At 36.0% G+C, this 19050-nt stretch overlaps 1 protein-coding gene across 1 annotated transcript in view; it reads left to right on the top strand.

Annotated features, from left to right (window-relative positions):
• The first annotated feature begins 476 nt into the window (after positions 1–476).
• The window catches only part of DNAAF11 (dynein axonemal assembly factor 11), a 37009-nt gene continuing 18435 nt past the window's right edge, over positions 477–19050 (top strand). Inside the window, exons 1-8 of the mRNA XM_075495480.1 lie at positions 477–486; positions 3810–3977; positions 6931–7008; positions 8986–9158; positions 10107–10306; positions 11447–11638; positions 14752–14829; positions 17538–17603. Of these exons, the coding sequence (XP_075351595.1) occupies positions 477–486; positions 3810–3977; positions 6931–7008; positions 8986–9158; positions 10107–10306; positions 11447–11638; positions 14752–14829; positions 17538–17603 (965 nt within the window). The remainder of the gene's footprint in view (positions 487–3809; positions 3978–6930; positions 7009–8985; positions 9159–10106; positions 10307–11446; positions 11639–14751; positions 14830–17537; positions 17604–19050) is intronic.

The raw sequence follows: 19050 nt of genomic DNA, 5'->3' as shown, positions 1-19050 counted from the left end.
ATGGGAACAGGCTGCTTCCATAGACAACAGAAAACATGCTTTCAGCCCAAAATGCCTTAGGCAAACTAGTTGATGAATACACAGGAGGAGGACAAAAGTATCATACAAAGGATAGACGAAAGATATATGCCTGAGGAAGAGGCATTTCATATGTGATTGCCCAGCCACAGAAAGGAGTCAGGAGCAGCCAGAGTAGTAGAAATCTTACTTCTGGATTATACAAAAGCCATTTTGCTTCTTGGGCAGGCACACACTTCTGGCTGCTCTGGCAAAAGGACACGTCCAAGTGGGTTCAGAAAAGGCACAAAACCTGACTGAACGCCAGGCGGTGAAGGCCCGGGGCGGGGGGAGGGGGCAGCCGCCCACAGCAGCGCCCGCAGCCGCCGCGCCCGCGGCCTCCCGCCCGGCCCCGTTGCCACGGCAGCGCGGCGGCGTCCTGTAATGGCGGCGGCGGCGGCGGGAAGCTGAGAGCGGCCATGGTGCGGAGTGAGTGTCGCCGAGAGCCGCTTTCCTCCCCTCCCCGGGGCCCCTTTCCTCCTCCGCAGTACGTGCCCGCTTCCTGGCCACCATGTTCCCTCTCCCCACACTTTCCCCCCTTCCCCGCCATCCCCATACTCACCTGGCAGCCCCTCTCCCCTCCTGCCTCCCTTGCTCTCCTCACCCTGCTTGACTATCTGGTCTCCCTCCTCCCTGGTAATAACAACCCGGTTTTTTTCACCAAGCACAGCACAGGGGTGCACTTGCCTCCCAAAACAGCCCCGGAGAGGCCCAGCAGTGGGGTGGCCCGGGCAGGGACCCCTCCGTGTGTGGGGCAGCCCCCTGCAAGGGGAGATGCTTGACAGGATGGCTTGTGTCTGGGCCTAGAGCTGTCAGTGCTGTCGTTTCCCTGTGGTTATAAATTTTCAACACCACACAGTAATTTTTTTTTTTTTAGGTAGAAATAGCCAATGCAGACACTTTATCAGAAATGTAAAAAACCCCTGAACGAGGTTAAAATACACCATATATTAGTTCTGAATCCATAATCTTTTAGAAGTAAAGCAGTATGGCCTAAAAGACTGCGTGCTCATACATATCACTCAGGAAAAAAGCTGCTGAGGAATTCCCTTCCTCTGAGATTTTCCCTGTAATCTGCTTTGATTGTGTACTGTCACTGGACTGCCAGTCCCTTGCTGGGCTAAAAGAGTGCTTTGGAAAGGAACTCCACCTCTCTGCATGAAGCTGGCAGATGCTCTCTTTGATCAGGCACTGCCTGAAGGAGGATGGCTTCATCTCCTGAACAGCGTGGCATGAATTTGAGTCTTAAAATAATGGTTGCATACTTCACTTTCCTGAAATGCAGGTTCCCCTGCTGTTTCTTGATATTCCTGCAGCTGTCCACTTGCTTATTCTTTCAAATTCGTTAATGCTTTCCTTCGTATCTGCTCCTTTTTGAGTAAAACATGTAATTTTTGGAAGCCCAGCTGCAAGATCTTCAAGATCTGTTGTTATCTCCAGTTGATTAATGCCATCCCTTACTTCCTCCTGTGTTCATGGGGACATGGGAGTAGCTGTGATCGCTCAGGTCACTGGTCCATTCTCCTGTTACTGCACACAACATCAGATAATCTCATTAATGAACTCGTCAGGATCAGTCATCAGAAGTAATGTTACAATGTGTTTTGTCAATGTCCTGGGAAAGCTTTTATTTAAAATTTGTTGTTTTCTCTTGCAAGTTTGTTTCCCTCGTTCCTCTTAAATGAACTATATAGCATACAAAATGTCAAATATTCACTCAGTTCCCTACAGCAGGTCCCCAAAATAGGTCTCTAAAGCTCCACTGTAGCTTCTATTGGGAATGATTGTCTCTGCTTTGCAAACCATCTGGTCATGAAAGTGGAGGTTTTTGCATAATCACTGCAACAATCACTTCAATTTTCTTTTCATCAGCAAAGGGAAATCTGACTGTAATAAAACTGTCCGGAATAGTTTGTATGACTTCTTTTTGTATAAGGAGTATAGAGCACAATATCTCCAATGTGTATGTATGCAGATTGTGGAATATTGTTGTTTTCTTGCTCCAAAATACCTCTTTGCACTGGAAATACTGGCACTGAAAGATCTGCCACCAAACACATTAGTAAGCAGGCCATTTTTTTTTAAATTTCCAGCAGGTTTGCCAAATGACTTATTAGAAATGCCAATGTTTTTCGTATTTTCTGTGGAGACTAAAATATTTAGTCATGATTATTGTCATTTTTTTCTGTTTTCTCTATTAATTTCATCAGGTTTAATCAATGGGCTGTTGAAGGGAAGATGGTTGTTCAGATGCAGCAAACCTGCCCAACACAATTAAAAAAGAAAAAGACACTTACCTTTCCCAATATGCTCTATGTGCAGACAGGGTTCCCTCTTACATCAATATCAGTATTGCCTTTATATAATTCTGTAAACCATGTCAGATGAAACTCTGTTGAACAGAAGGGAGATTTAACCTTGGTCATCTGTAAATAATATAATATACGCAAAACCAGTTTCACCTCTTTCCCAAAGGCTGTAGATGGGGGAGCTGCACTGACACGTGTGAGTTTGGGCTGTATTGGTACATAGTTTACCTGGCTTGTAGCAGACCAGTCTGGGTGAATGTGTGCAGCCATTCCAGGACCACTAATAAAACTGGATGATTTCACAAAACTTCCCTGAGACAAAGAAGCAATGAAAGAATACTTTTAATTAATGCATGGTAGGAACAATTATTTTCACAGTATTTTCACAATATATATTTCTCTGTATATTCTTTCTTTTAACTTATTTTTTTTCAGTCTTTTTGAAAGACTTGCTAGTCTGTTTTCAGCATTAACAATCATGAAAATACCTATGCTAATTTGATAAAACCCTAGTTTTTTAATCAGTACTTCACTGTAGTTCCCTGCTTGTCAAGGAGAGGAAAATACTAGTGCTTTTTTGGTGCAGTGGGCTGGAAACAAAGTAATAACATCTAGCTGAAGAGCGAGCACTGGTTCTCATAGAATTTCTTTACCTTCATCACACAGAGCCTTTTCACTGTTTGAAAGCTTGCCTGGCATTAAATATTACTATGTGAAAACTCTGAACCCAGGTCTCTGGTCTCTTTCGGCCACTGAAACTGCTTTGCTGGAGCAGGCCCCATACTAGCTACTATGAAGAAAATTAACTCTACCCCAGCCAAAACCAGCACACTGCTAATGAGCTGGTAGTGCTTAAGAAATAGCCAGGATTAAATTTCATTCTAACATAAACATTTATAAGCATTAATTAGTTATGGGTTTTCCTCAAGTACTGAAAAAATAAAAAATATCTGCCCACTTTCAGCATTCATCCTGCTTATTTCTGTGCACACTGAGCTGGCGGGAGGTTATGATGGCACACTGTAGCTAGTTTAGTTTTTGTGAACATCTGGCATCAGGAAATAAAAGACCATAAAACACTCTGTTGCTTGTCTACATGAATCCATCTGCAACCCAAGCTATGCTGAAAATAATGGACGCTGGATTGATTTCTGCAAGGGTTGTATCACACTCTTACGGAGGACTCAGCAGTTTTCATATGGATTGTTCTAAATATTACAGGCGACATGAGTGTGTTTCACAAATGATGTTTACTGTGGCAGAGTGGGCTGAAGTTACTTGTCATTTGATGCCTTTTCTAGCAGATTTTATTTTTGTTGGTGTTCCTACGTGCAATCTATTTGGTATGGTAGAACAAAAGATTTTAATGATTTTATAAGTTGTTCATAAGTCAGATGGCAGAAAATGACTAAAGGAAGATATGACATCTAATGTTTCTTTCAGTCACTGAAGATCTTGTTAGAAGACGTGCAGAACATAACAACTGTGAAATTTTTTCACTGGAAGAAATCTCTTTACATCAGCAGGAAATAGAAAAACTAGAGTATCTTGACAAATGGTGTCGAGATTTAAAAATTCTCTATCTTCAGAATAATCTAATTCCAAAAATTGGTAAGTGTTTTCTGGGTATGTTTCTTTTTAAATGGATTTACATGCATAATTTTGAAATCAGAAAAAAATATCTGTTGTGTTATACTTTAAGGGAATGTAGAGTGAGTAACTACAGAAAAGTTCTTTGTGGATCTGCTCCTACAAGGTTTCCTTTCCCTGTCTCCTTAATAAATTTCTAAGAAACTCAGAAATTTGCAAGAGAAATTTTAAATGAAAAAGATAGTACTGAGATACAAGTCACTAGAGTATGAGTGTGGAACACCTTTTATTGATTAAAATATCATAAATCAAGATATAACTTAAATATCCTGTCTGTGGCAAACAGAGAGACAAAGAGATTAGCATGTACTGTGCACTGTACATAGGACTAGCTCTCTTCAGGCTCATTTTTAAATTCAGTTTTTGTACAAATGGTATTTTTTGTTAACATTGAAATAATTTTCATTCAGACAAAATACTTTCTTTTGTGCATAAAGACAACTTTTTACAGTGAAGTCTCAATGATCTTCCTGCACCACAGGAGAAGGTATAATTTCATGTGTATTGTGTTTTGTGGTACAGGTTCACATGTTTGCTAGGCTCTTTACAGAAAGATACAACATCAGGCCTTGGGCTGGAAAAGCTTAGACTCTGCGGATGGTGTGTAGATGAAGAATGGAAAGTCAGAAGTGCTCAGGAATTATATTAACATATTTCTTTGAAGTTCCTTAAGAGGAAGAAAAAAACAAATCTAGTTTTAGGGTGAAATTCTGTGCTCAGGACTTGTGGGCAAAGGCTTTAAATCCTCTGGAGGGGCTCATCAGGAAACTCCTAGGGAGTATCTGTACTGATAACATCTGCATTTCTGAGAGTGAAAGAATCTTCTCCCAGAGAGAATAAGGTTTTTGAAACTGCTTTATGCTGCTGTGCCCTTTGAAAAATGGGATTGAAATAAGTTGTTTTTCTTTCTGTTACTGTGTCCTTAATAAGGCACAAGACTTCATGTTGTTCTTTTGTCAACACTCATACCTCCTTTGGGTTAGTTCAGTATATCATATTACTGTATTATTGCTTTTTGGACACAAGATTTTTTCAGGAATCTCATTTTTGAGACATTCAATTTTTATCTTAACTTAATCTAACTGTAGGAGTTGGAAAAGTATCCAACTTCCTACTTCAGATATTCTTGTATAATGTAGCAGCTTTCCAAGATAATGCCTTAGTAACAAACGAAAAAAAAAAGAAAAAAAGCACTATATAAGTAGTGACCAAAAGGGTTGACAATAGCGATTGTGTTACAAAGTACTGAATTTGAGAAGTAATCCTTCCCAGTGGATACCAACATGTCCACGCAGAGCACACAGCAGTTCCAAGCACACTTCAAAATATCATAGCTGAATGGTTTATATTGACTCTATTGGGATGTGTCTTTTCTCCTCTTAAAGAAAACCTTTATGCAGCCCTCAAGATCAGACTTGCCTACTAATCAGATAGCAAGTTGTAAGGCATCCACTGTATGGATAAGTCCTGGTTCTTTTCTTTTCTATAAATGGAAAAAAAACCCCACAAGATGCCATTGGCTTCAACACTTGTCTTTCTCACATCTTCATGTGCACAGACACAGCCGTTACAGAAATACCGTAAGAAAAATGAACAGCCAACCGAAGCTGCACAAGTTCTTGCTGAGAAATTAATTTCATCATCTGTTTGTGAATTATGAAGAAAATATCTCTCCAAGGTCTTAGTAAATTAAGTGGTAGGATTCATGTCACCAAACTTTTAGACACCTATGTCTTAGGCAGTTACTATAGTAATCTAAGACTACTACTAAGACTCCCTTTATAACTAGTGATGAAGGAGAGGCATATTTTTGAGCATGATTTTGTCCACTGGTTCTAGACAGCCAATTTAAGACAAATTACACCTTGAAGAGCCAATTTCTCTTTGTTGATTATAGAAGAGCCTAGACAACTAACTCAGCTGTAGACATGATCTGTGTTGGTTGGATGAAGCTCTCTCTGCTTGAATTTCTTTGTTTGTCTCAGCAGGGACAGTTTGTACCGCAGTTAATCAGTGCAGCTTGTGAATTAGAGTTTGAGGTAAACTTTATGACTTCACTGGGTAGGTTTTCCAGTCAGATCTTCAAAAGATCTGGTGACAGGGGAGAAATTGGTGAACTGTGACACAAGTTATACTGTGTATATTGTCTCAGATTTATGTCTCTGACCTGTGTGTCATGTATCTCATTTACATTTTTCAGACATTTTGGGGACTGATGAAGATTGTTGCTACCCTATTCCCTCTTTACCCCCTTTGTGTATTCAAAGGAGGAAATGCTAGCCATTCTGACACAACCCCACACATTGTGAACCTGGTAATTTCAGTAGTTCATGGTGAAAATAATATGGGTTAGATTCCAGATTAGGAGGGGGTGTGTGTGACTTTGTTTTGTTCATAATGAAGCCATATAAATCCTTATTTGCAAAATTTTTGAAAAGGGAGGAGAGGAAGGTTCTTGTATTAACCCTGTAGATAAAAGATCTTTAAAAAATAAATATATATTGAAGAAGACAATCTTTTCTATATAAATGAGTGTAAAACTCTAATTTTATAAGCTTCACTAAGTATGGCCTGATCCTTTCTGAATTTCATGACAAATGGAATGTTTCATCAAGCTTTTTGGCCAGTCCTCTTGCATTATATACATGTTTTAGGGATTTGTGATAAAAAATGTGTTTAAAACCTTCCTTATTTCTTTTTACTTTTTTATTTTAATTTGTGTTTTCAGAGAACATTTTTGGGTTTGTCTTTTTATTAATATTAAAATATTAATGTCCAGTAATCTGATACATATTCTGATACGTCCTTCCTATTTTTCTGCTTTATTGTTTCTTTGAAGTAAAGTGAGCAAGTAAAATGATAATTCCCTTTCCAATGAAGAAAACTGAAATAACAGATCTATGTTTTGTTACAGAAAATGTGGGCAAACTAAAGAAGCTGGAATATTTAAATATAGCTTTGAACAACATTGAAAGAATTGAAAATCTGGAAGGTCAGATTTTAAACAAACCATTTTGCCTTTTCATATTGAAACACTTAAGTTGTGACTTAGTGTAAAAGAGGGTGGAAGCCATGAAGTATGTCCACCAGTAAAGGTACTTTGTTCATACTCAGAAAGAGCCTTTTTGTGTGCAGCATTTCAAAAATGCTTCTTTGTAGCAAGTGCTTCCTATTGCTGCAGTTTTGTCGTTGAACTTTCTTAAATGTATTTTAACTCACTTTTTGCATAGTCTCTCACCGGTGTTGCCAGCTATGATAACTCTATTCTTTAATAGTTTACAAAGCGGGAATCCAAATTTTTCATGAAATTTGTATTTCCCCAAAAGATAAGATCATTTGTTATGCAGGTTAGCTGGAGCAATGGGATTTTTTATTTTAATGCTATGCAGGCTGTAAAAAGTCTCTCTTGTGTAATGTTTCAGCAGTCATCTTCACTTTAGCAATCAAATGTCACACTCAAGAAGGTTCTGCTCTGTGTACAGGTTGCATTGGCAGTCTGAGGTATTTTTAAAGAGTTTTTCAGATGATTCTTTCCCCAGCACGAAGTCCTGTCTGTTTTATCTGTGTTTAATCCTTTATCCTGTCACTACAATTGCATGTGCAAAGATCTAGCATTTTCCAAGACCAAAATCTAAGACTTAGAGCCACCTATAAGCACATTCCGTATTACTTGAATAATTTCTGACTCGATTTCTTTCTCTTTCTTCATTCTGATTAGGCCAGTTGCTGAATCTTTAAAATGTCCACATTGACAAGGGAACAATAAAAAAAAAGCTGGGATATTTTTGTTTGGTTTGGGTTTTTTGTGGGTTTTTTTTTTAAGTCTACAAGCTTATTCAAGAAGATGGCTTAAATCAAATAAAAAAAAATAAGCAAACAGGCTAAACACAAATTTGTAGAAGTTGAAGAAATAGGTAGCACTTTACATATTTGGCCATTTATTGAGAAATTTGCATCTGTTTTCATGCCAGTAAATTTTAATTTCCTCTATCAGTCTGCATTATTTATTAGTGTGATTTGTCATTTACTTAGGAGTCAGAACATTTGGGAGTGAGCCTTGCAAAAATTTGGGTTATTTAAATCCCATAATAAATCATCTTGAGTTGTTTATTTTCTTTCAGCTCCATTATGCATAAAATACTTGCCAAATAGACCTGCAAAGGAAAAGAAGTGATTACAGTGATGAGCACCGAAGCTGAGCTTGCTCTTAGCTAAACTTTTTTACTCTTAGAGTCAAGGCTATGATTCATGGACAGATTATGATAAAAGGAGAGGCTGATAAATTTTGGATCGGGATTTTCCAGAGCATTTTGTTAGATAATTTAGAGTTTCTGCTTATAATGAATTGTTTTGGTTAACAAACAACATTTTCTCACTGTTATTTGCAATTTAACCAAGGATAAAGTATTCACGATAGCTGAGTCCATAGAGTGGAAAACCTCATCTCGACTTGGAGTGAATTTTTAGAAAACCTTATCTTTACACTTGAATGTTAGCCAAGATTAACAGTACACAGAAATTAAATCCATAATTGATCCTGTTCTCCTGAAGCAGTTAGATGCTCCTTCAGCCATATGGTGAAGACTCAGTTGAGGAGGGGTACCAAGGCAATCAGACTGTTAAAACTGAAGTCCAGGTTATCTGGAAATGAAACATTTAATAGCTCAGCTAGTATACAAGCACTGACCACAAAGTTTTGATAGTGATAAAACCAATAATAAGTTTTGATATTTTGTATTTTATTGAAATTTTTTTTCTTTCTATAAATATTGTGACCTCATAAACTTAAGCTGTGAGTCACTCTTTCACTTGTGACTTGGAAAAGATTATCCTGATAGGATGAAATTAGTATACAGACAACAAATGCAGACAGTTTTATATCCAAGTGTGTGCACATGTGTGTGCATTTGTGTGTGTATGTCGTGTACATTTATGTTATGAACAAATTGAATTAAGGTTTTTTTAACAGGCTGTGAAGAACTGCAAAAACTTGACCTGACAGCAAATTTTATTGGTGAACTCTCCAGTGTTGAAGCCCTAAAATATAATATACATCTGAAGGAACTGTTTCTAGTGGGTAACCCATGTACTGAATTTGAAGGTTATAGACAATTTGTGGTGGCAACTCTTCATCAATTAAAAGTAAGATTTTTAAAATTAAGTTTATATCCAAATCAATAACCAGCACTGTTGACTGAACATATGAATCCCAAACAAAAGAAATGCCTGTGGTAGGAAAACTAGGAGCATTTTTCTTACTGTCCACAGGAAATTAAATTCTATTCTGAAGAATAAGTAAATAAAGTGATAATAACTTGGTTCTATTTTGACTAAACCACATGCATTTGTTAACTTTTCTGTCATTTTCATTGGAGATCCTTAAACAAAGTTCTGAAAAAATAAATACACTGTACAGTTCTGGCTTTTTTTCTCATTTGTTTTTATAAATACAATGCATTTTTAAATTATTTTCATGATTGCAGATAGTTATTAGGTTGTTGGTACCATACCAACAATATGTACCAAGCCAACAGTCTAAGGCAGTAGAAAGATAGAAATTGATGTAAAAATGCACTATATCGCATCGCTCGTAAATAGATACTTTGAGACTGAGGTTTTGTGCAATGACGTACTGATGTAACGATTTCCTGCCATGGAAACAGGCAGTCCCAGTCCTGAAATATGCTCCCACAGATTTCCCTTGGAGAAGCACAGACACTTACTTAACTTATTAAGAGTAGATTCATCTCACTTAGTTGGCAATAAACTAACACATCAAAAGAAATAATTTTGTAATAGTTTCAGAAATGGCTGAAGTGACTCTCTCTACTACATAGTCTAATAAGACCAACTGAAATTCCTGGAAAATGCAAAAAGGAGCTCTCAGACACACAAAACCATTTCAACTTGTTATTAATTCTTTTTAATATAGTATAATTTACATAGTGCTATGGAAGTTTGAAAGGTGTATTGTTAATTTCATACAGAAAGTAATCTATCAAAATTAACCTACCGTTTAATGGATTTATTGGATTGAATATGTTTAAAATTTCTCACATACCTATATTGATTTTTTTTCCCTTTGGGAAGTGTTTGGATAGTAAAGAAATAGAACGTTCAGAGAGGATTCAAGCACTTCAAAACTATTCAGAAGTGAAACAGAAAATCAGAGAACAGGAACAAGCTTACCTTCTCAAACGGGCCAGAGAAAAAGAAGAGGCTCAAAGAAGGATGCAAGAAAGAAAGGACAAGAAACAAAAACAAATGGAATCTAAGCTTGGATTTGACAGGTAACAGTAAGCAACAACAGTTTGTGAGTAAACATCATTCTTCTCTTTCTTCATTAAGAATTTTGTTTTTCCTCATTAAATAGTTTATATAATTCCACTTAAACCTTTTGGTTTGTCTTTGTTGTTGATTCTAGTGGAATTATTTCTCCTCATGCATGTTATCTCTAATGAAAAATGTAATTAATTACAAACATAATTAATTACTGACCTGTGAAGAGTACAATAGAATTTTTGTCCCAAAACTCCAAGCTAAATTGTCTGGGTGCCAAAATAGTGTAATTGATAGCTTCTTTCAGGAGAACAGCTGGATGTTGTTATTTAAGGTAATGCAGGGGTTCCAGAGAAAGCAGCTGTTCACCTATAATTTCTTTTGCTTTACAGTTATTAGATATGAAGATTGAAACAGAATATTGCAGATCTTTTGAGATGTAAAAGGCTATGGAATGTTGATTTCTATACTTCTTCCACCTAATATCACTCAGATTACCTATATAGGAGAAGGATTTTTGTCTGCGGTCATCTTCCACTGCAGTTACCATCCATCTTATTTTTAATCTAATAGAGACTAAGTTCCATGGAGCTGGCTATGGAACTTTGTCCTCATAGATCACAGCTGTATCACAAATTCAGTTTTCTCTCTATATTGATAGAGAATTTCTGAAGATTACAAAGGCTTAGGGCTAGGGGAAAAATGATTCAGGTTCTAAGATGGCACTTGAGGAGACGCCTAAGTAAAATGTTGCTACCCTATACATTTCTAATCTGCTGCTGCCTGATATGGGGGATACTTAAACATCACCCAGACTAAAGGTTTTCTTTAACCTGAAAGTTGTGAGGGTATCTGAAAATTCTGCTCCTGAAATTAAATCTGTTGAACTATCTATCAGGGTTTTCAGAGGGTTAGGCATAAGCATAGTATCACTTCTTAGTTAAGTAAATGAAAAACATTATGTCAAAATATATTTTGTTGATTGATGAAAGAAGCAGAGCAGAGAACATTGTCCAAATCTATAAGATACTGTTCTTGGTAGGAATTATAGAGTTATTAGTATTGGGTTAAAAAGATATTATTGCAAGAATTCATTAGCAAGTACTCTTCCTTCATTTCATTGGAGTAATATTCCATGTGATCTTGTGTAGCCCAGACTCCCTACAGAACAAAGAAAACCATCAGGCAGAAGGAGACAGAGAACAAGAAACATGGAGAACAGTTGAAGATGATGAAGAAGAAGACAGAAGATTTTGGGATGAGCCTACACCGTATACTCCAGAATCTAGATTAGAAACTCACAGATATCTTGAAGAAAAACGGAGAGCTAAAGACAATATAAGGTTTGTTTTTGTTTTAATATATTCTATGAATTGAGGAAGGGAAAATTTTCAAAGTTACAGAGTAGAGGTAGGCAACTGCCTTACATTAAATATTACTGAGAACTGGCAGCTTAAATCCCTATTGCCTGTGCAAATATGCTTATAAAATCTAAATAAAATATTCAGATTGTTCATTTTGTTTTGTTTCATTTTCTGAAATTTATTTATGATACCCTTTATCTTGTTTTTCCTCAAATAGAGTTTTAAAATATAATTTCTCTTTTCAACTCTGTTTTATGGACTCTAGAAGTTCCACTTTTCTGTCAGTTAACATGTTTCGTGTAGTTCTTGATAAAGGCATTTTTCCAGAGTGCAGGTTGCATTATATAAATGCCTTTCAGGCCATGCTACAAAATTTTTGCACAAGTGGCATTTCAGGCACCTTTTCTATGTGACTTAGAAATTTGTTCACATACTTTATCAAAGATATTTGTCCTGACTAATAAGATTCTTCATGTTATCTATGCTGTTTGGCATGGTGAATCTGAAGATGTCTGGTCCCTGAAAAACCTTTAAAACTTTCTAAAATTGCCACTGGTTTTGCTGACCGTGGAAAATTAATGCAGATACTAGGAAAAAAAAGTTATTTTATTGCTGCTGGCTTATCAGTTCCACAAACATTGTAAGCAATGTCCTTTTTTTCCTTTTTTTTTCTTTTGCTTATATAACAGCATTTCTGCCAGAGATTTTTCTAGCTGTTCTTTTTAAGGGCATGCTTTTTAAAAGATTTATCAAGCCTAAGTATTGAAAAAGTCAGTCCTAGGGAACTCTCCAAAAAATCTGGAAATGTGCATAACTTGTTGATATTATTAATTCAAGGTCTAGCACTTTCCCAGCACTACTGTGAAACCCAGATTCTAGCTAGTTAGAATTTTTCTGTGTTTGGGGATGCCTTGCTCTAGTCAAAAGCAAATGTGTTCCAAATGCTTCCCTCTAAATATTCAAGGAGATCCCAAATAGCATTACAATAAAGATAGAATAATTCCTTTCCAGATTTTTCTAAATTTTCAAAGCATTTGAAGGATTTAAAAGTCCTTTCATGGTTCATTTTGTTTCGGTGGTGAGATTTTTGTTAGGTAGCATGAGAAAGGTGAGAACAAGTGCCCTTGACAACTTCAAATCATCCTTGCTAGTGGGCAGGAGCTGAAATGTAACTTTAATGTAGGTTACTCAGTATAAAAGAATGTTTATTTCAGTATAAAATTGACATGAACACAATCAGACCAATGCTAAATTTAAACATATTTATGACATACTAGCACACGTTAAATTTGCCAGCTGGGGTATAGTTGGACAGTTGATAATAAACTGAGCACCTTTGGCTATTGCCAAATGAGTGAATACTTGCAGTTTCATTCAAAGAAAATTCAGACAAGTGTAAAATCAGTTGCAGGTGAAAGGTGCACAGGATCTCATTTAGCCGCTCATTGCCAGAACAAGGCCTTTCAGCTCATCTCAGCACAAGGTTAAACAAGTTATCTTAAACTCTAAGGTCTATGACATGACTGAGTTTGCCTTAAAATGGTTCACATGAGCAGACAGATTTCATCTAGAAACAGGTTATTAACAGCTGAGAGGTGGTAGGATATAATTTCCTGAAGCATTTCTGATAACTGCACCTTTAGAACAGAGTGGTGGTTCGTTCACTTTGCATTTAAATGTCAAGAGTAGGGATTCAGGTGTAGAAACCGCTAGCCCACAAATCCCACATTAAAGCTCTGATTTATAGTATAGAATAGTATTTAACACATGGATAGTTGTGAATCTTTCTTAAACAGAAGTTGTTTTTATGTAGTCATTCCACTAGCTCCACTTGAATGTTTTTATTTCTTCTTCAAATCCATGGTATTTATAGACCAAACCTTTTTTTATGCTTTTTTTCTTCAACGTGGTCTAAATCTTACATACTTTATTTCCCTCATTAGTGATTTAACTTTAGTGTTTTCTTAATCTTGAACTTATAGTAAGAAATTGGTTTGGGAACAATGTATTTGCAATGTATTGCTGTTGCTTTTTTGAGAAATGAGTTTTTTTTATATGCCAGCTGAAGTAGCCATGCACACTATATTGACCAACTGAAGAGTGGATTAATGCATTGACCAGCTGAAGAGTGGATTAATGCAAAGCAATGCTTACAGTGTTGTATTTTTAAAGAAAACATAGCCATTTTTTACCTAGGTGCAAGCAGATTTTTCTTTTTCATGTTACTAAGAGCCCTTACTCTTCCTCTCCTTGCTCATGATCTAAGCATTTATACAGGAAAATACCCGTACTATAATGCTTAATGATCTTAACAGTGATCTGCTTTGTTTTGACAGATAAATTTAAGGTAGCTTGTTTATTGCACTAAATGAAAGTCAGATATAGTTTAATTGCTGATGGCTGGACATGGATAGTGAAGACTAAAATCTCCATCAGTAATATGTATTGTATTTTTTGAAGGAAGAACACAACAAAAAATGTAATAGATACATCAACAAATAATCTATATGTATGCACTTGAGTCATACTCTATCCTGTTTGGTGCTGCTTGTAATCTTTTGACTATTAAAATTCTTTTTACTAGTGCAGAATAGTGACTGATAGACATGCTATTTAGAGATATGCCAAGCATTTGTTCAGTAGATGTAATTAAGTTAGCATGAATAAAAAATTTCTTTAGAATTGCTTGCACATACATCAAATCAGTTAACAGTAATGATACCTCATGATTAGTATGACCATTCATAACTAGAAAAATGTCCCATTTCATATGTTTAAGCAATCCACTGATTTCTTGAGATATACCAGATAAATTTGGTATATTACTGTTTGATAATGGACATTGTGATATGCAGAAGTTATTATTAATGTAAGACGTGATATTACAAAGCATTTGTTCATCTTTAGATGATGCTTTTAATGTGCAATTGGACATTTGATATAACCGGTTTTGTTCCTGAAATAAGTTGTGTCCTTAACATCAAATACCAGATAATTCTTACCTCTTGCCATCCTCTTCTTTCTTGCTTGCTATTAAACATAAAATACAAGAACGTGAAATTATAAACCATTTTTCTTTCTGTTTTGTTAAGGGAATCAAAAAAGAGAGAGAAGCCTCTTCGGACATTGGTCACTGCAGAAGGAAAAGTTCTGAATGTGAATGTGCCTAAGTATGTAAGGTTAGAAGGTTAAACAGGCTCACCTCTTTATAGTTGATTTGGACAACTATCTCAAGATATGTGACAATACAAAATAAGAGGGCTGACAAATTCTTGTTGCAGTATTATATTCCTGGTGGGGAAACTGACTTCTAAAATTATATTCTGATGGTGGAAAAAGAGTTTTCAGTGAGTAAAGTGTTGAAGGTTGTTTAATTTAACATCTTGGTCTTTGATGATTGAAGAACTTGTTTTTCTGTAAAAGATAAAAGACATTTTACTCTTTTCCCTTCTGTAGTAAAGCTCTCTTTCTTTGAGCATCTTGCCAATAGTGGAAAAAGTTTAACCAGTTTGACTGTTGAAGATAAATGTGTATGAGTAGCCACTTTAAATGTGGAAAAAATATGTCCGAGTAATATTTCTGGACAAAATCATTCTGTCCCCTGATGACAAATGTAAAACTGGCAGAATTGGGAAGATATGTAATTCACTTCTATGGCGTGAGGTCCTTTGACACCGAATGAGGTCTCTAGCAACAGAGGCTGGTGATATGGGGAAGTCTCTTGTATTTTATCGTTGACAAAGGCACCTGGGTATTCAAGTGTTTTGGACTGAGTTTCCAGGGATATCACCATGTGTTACCCTTGGTTTCACTTGAACCAAGCCTTCCTTTTCTAAGAGAAAACAGGAGACCAAGAGTGCAAATATTGTTTCCTTATAAACAACTCCCCAAAGAGCCTCCTACAGGAGACTGTGATCAAAAAGTGGCCTACAAAGGGCCACTTACCTGTCTGCTGTCCTCTGAACAAGTTTTTCCATCTTAAGACTGATTTAGCTGCAAAATCAAAGCTAAGAACATGCTTATCATTAGCATGAAGAATGCTTTCTAAATCTTCAAAATTTATAAATCCATGCAAATTCAAGGAATTTGAAAACCTACATTATAGGATCAGTGCATAATTTTCAGTGGTATAGGGAAAATTAAAGGTAGTGGCAGAAGAGCTCATGTTTTTTCCATCTGTACCAGAAGATACTTGCCATTGTATTGAAGTACTTTTTTTGTAAAAATGTGTTGACTGCAAAAAATTTAAATAATTTTCTAGTTCAAAGAAGGCAAGTCTAAAATAGTTTAAATCTTGTGTTAATAGAATTTGATTATGCCTCTGAAAAGCAGACACATTTAGAACAAATCTCTAGCTATCTTTTTAGAAGAAATACAGTCCCCTGGAGTTCACTGTTAGTAGCAGTCCTCTTTGTGTCACCCAAGTTTTCTGGATTAGAATTTAGTCTGTGGATATGCCCATGTAAAGCCAGATCAATGAGCAGTTCATGGCTTCAACAAGAATATCACAGCTCTTCAGTGCAATCTGGCAGTGTATTGGAGAGACATAAATAAAGAGATACAAGTAGACAGATGGTGTCCTCCAAAGTTTTTGCTTCACTGTGAAAGTCTAATGTCTATAGCAATGTCCAACCTTCTCTGATGTTCTTTTGGAAGCTTAACAAGAGAAATGGCTGCATGCTGCTGAGAACAGACTATTTCTCTTCCTCAGTTCTGATTAAGCTTCGCCCTAGAAAATTTTACAATTCTTTTCTTTTTTTCACCCTTCATGTTTTAGTGAATTCTCAAAATTTGTGATGCAGTAAGAGAACAGGAAACAAAGCTGTTTTGTATTCTTTGCAGTTTTCCATTAAAAAATACCCATGAACTAAAAGCTCCGTAAGCTTTCTTGGAAGTCAACTGTGTCAGAATACAGGAGAGCAAAGAGTTAAAAAGTATATCTGGCTAATACTTCTATTACTGAAAAAATGTATCATCTAAACTATTAACATTTCAGCTTCTTTCTGTTACCTGAATCCAATGTATCTAAGTATTTTAATGTCACTGAAATATTCCAGATAAATTACATTAAGCAAAACCTTCTCATTTTATACTAATAACTAATTTATTAAAATCTTCTCATTTATAGGTGGGTTTTATTCTGTTTTTTTTCTCTAACACATGGGAAATATTTGAGTATATGAGCAGAACTTTTAAGTCTAGACTAGATCTCCTTACAGTTGTAGTAATTAATGTTGTTTTCAGTTTATAACTGGTAATATTCTTTCCCAACTTTAAGAACTCAGCCAGCAGATCACAAACATGCAGCTAATACAATCTGCAGTCTCATTTTCAACAAATATTATAAAGCTTGTAGAATCAAGGATATTGTGCAAATCATGTTTTACTTTGGAAATGCACAGGCAGATATTTATACTCTAGGCAAATTAATTGCTATGAACAAGGATGCATTTTTTTTTTAACATACGATAAGGTTAGAATTCCCAAGTTCCAAGCTTTTCATGCTTTTATGAACTATTTTTTCTCTGCAGATGTTAATAGAGCAGACAGATTTCACCAGCAGATGTCTCTCTTTCTGCATTGACAGACTGATCTTAACTTTAACCGACCTTCAGCAATATCTTTTTTTTTGTCTCTTGTGGGTTGGGTGGGGAGAAAAGAAAATAAATGTAAGAATGACTTTGGTTCAAATGCCAGTATTTTTTTCTGTTCATGAGGAAAATTGCAACGGTTTCTAAATTGATCACTTGACATATTGTCTAAATGGTATTTGTATTCACCTAAAATTGCTAACAGTTGAATTTGAAGTATGCCGTAATGTTTGCTTATTTACTCCAATTGTATTTATGCCGGAGATGTTTCTTGTCATTATTATTAGGCTTCATTTCTCTTTGAAAGATGATGAAGAAAACAACCAGATCATATTGGATCTTGCCATTTACAGGTCAGATTTTTTTTTTCTTCTTAATTTTTGCCATTCTGAAGTTCTAATACACAGTGTTTCAAATATACTCCTCTCTGTAATGGGGACTTTTCAAGAAGAAAACAAATAACATAGGGGATAATGGAATCAGTCTTGAAGCCTATGCCAAAGAAATGAAGCTGAATAAACCAAAGACCCTTCAGACTGTTCTGTTACTCCTCAATGAGGACTGTGTTTAATAGTCCTTTTTGGAATTGATGTTTTCTGCGGTCCACAGGCAGGTTTTCTCCACACCTGTCCTTTTATACTTATGTAAAATCTTTTCCATTTTCATTGGCAGATTAGGATTCTAGGGAATGGGGTTTTTTTTGCCCATTCTCTGGCCCTATAAGTACTCTAGTACAGTTCATATCCTTCTAGTTAAATTCTTCTCCTCCCCAAGACAGAGTAGGGTAGCCTTGTCCTACTTTCCTTGCTTACTGGAAAGACTCCATAGCCCATGCTATTTCCTGAACTGTGCCAGGGCATTGCCTGGAAGAAATTTGGTTGAAGGAGGCCAAAATGTGACAAGGAAACCTGATAACTATTTCATAGTATATACTACTAAGCAGTGCAGTGGCCTTGCCCACACTTCAGGAAGGGGTTGGAAACCCACAAGCTTATTTACCCGTAATAAGAACTTGTTAGAGTAAAGTTTGAACTAGTTTTATAGCACAGAAACACTATTCAAGCCAGGTGTTCTTCCCTTTAAGCTCATTAATTTTCCTCAAAAGAGGCCTTATCCATGTTTCTGAATTATAAGAATTAGGGGTTTTTTGAGCTTCAGAAAATCTGTTCAGGTGCAATAAAATGCTGGATGTGTTGCTCAGTTGTAAGAAATGCAAACTAAAAAGTTTGAAAAATTAACCCGAGAAGTAACATTATAAAAGAAGGGACTTGTGCATTCACTAGTAGGTCACAGAAACATGAGTGTATGCGTCACATGATGAAGAGCAGGTGTTAAAGTAGAGCTTTTACAGGTCACAAATTTTGTTTAATAGTACTGAAATTTAAAAGTACTATGTTTTCTGGGAATGTGAAGTATTTCTGTGCATTGTTTTCCAGCAAATTCTGTGCAAAAAAAAAAACCTCTTATTATAAATTTACTAGTTAAGCCTTCAGAAAGGAAAGTAGCAAAATACTTCTACAATTTTAAATAGCAAATATAGATTAATTTTCATGTTAATGTAAAGCACTAAACTAATAGAAGAAAGACCTTTTCATTTTCCACAAAGATTTTGAATTCTTGCAGTTATACAATAGCTGATGTGGTGGACTTGATAGAATTTAGGCATTATTTTAATTGACATTCTGTGAGCACACAGGAAGGTCATGTTTTTCTTCCACAGATGTTAAATCCTAATAATATTTCATGTAACTTAATATCTGAAATTGAAGTTTGTAGTTTATAAACTGTGAAATCGTCATT

Source organism: Mycteria americana, chromosome 2 (genome assembly GCF_035582795.1).
Source record: "Mycteria americana isolate JAX WOST 10 ecotype Jacksonville Zoo and Gardens chromosome 2, USCA_MyAme_1.0, whole genome shotgun sequence".
Classification (NCBI taxonomy): domain Eukaryota; kingdom Metazoa; phylum Chordata; class Aves; order Ciconiiformes; family Ciconiidae; genus Mycteria; species Mycteria americana.
Note: the sequence above shows the minus strand (reverse complement) of the source record. Positions and strands in the feature narration are given on the sequence as shown.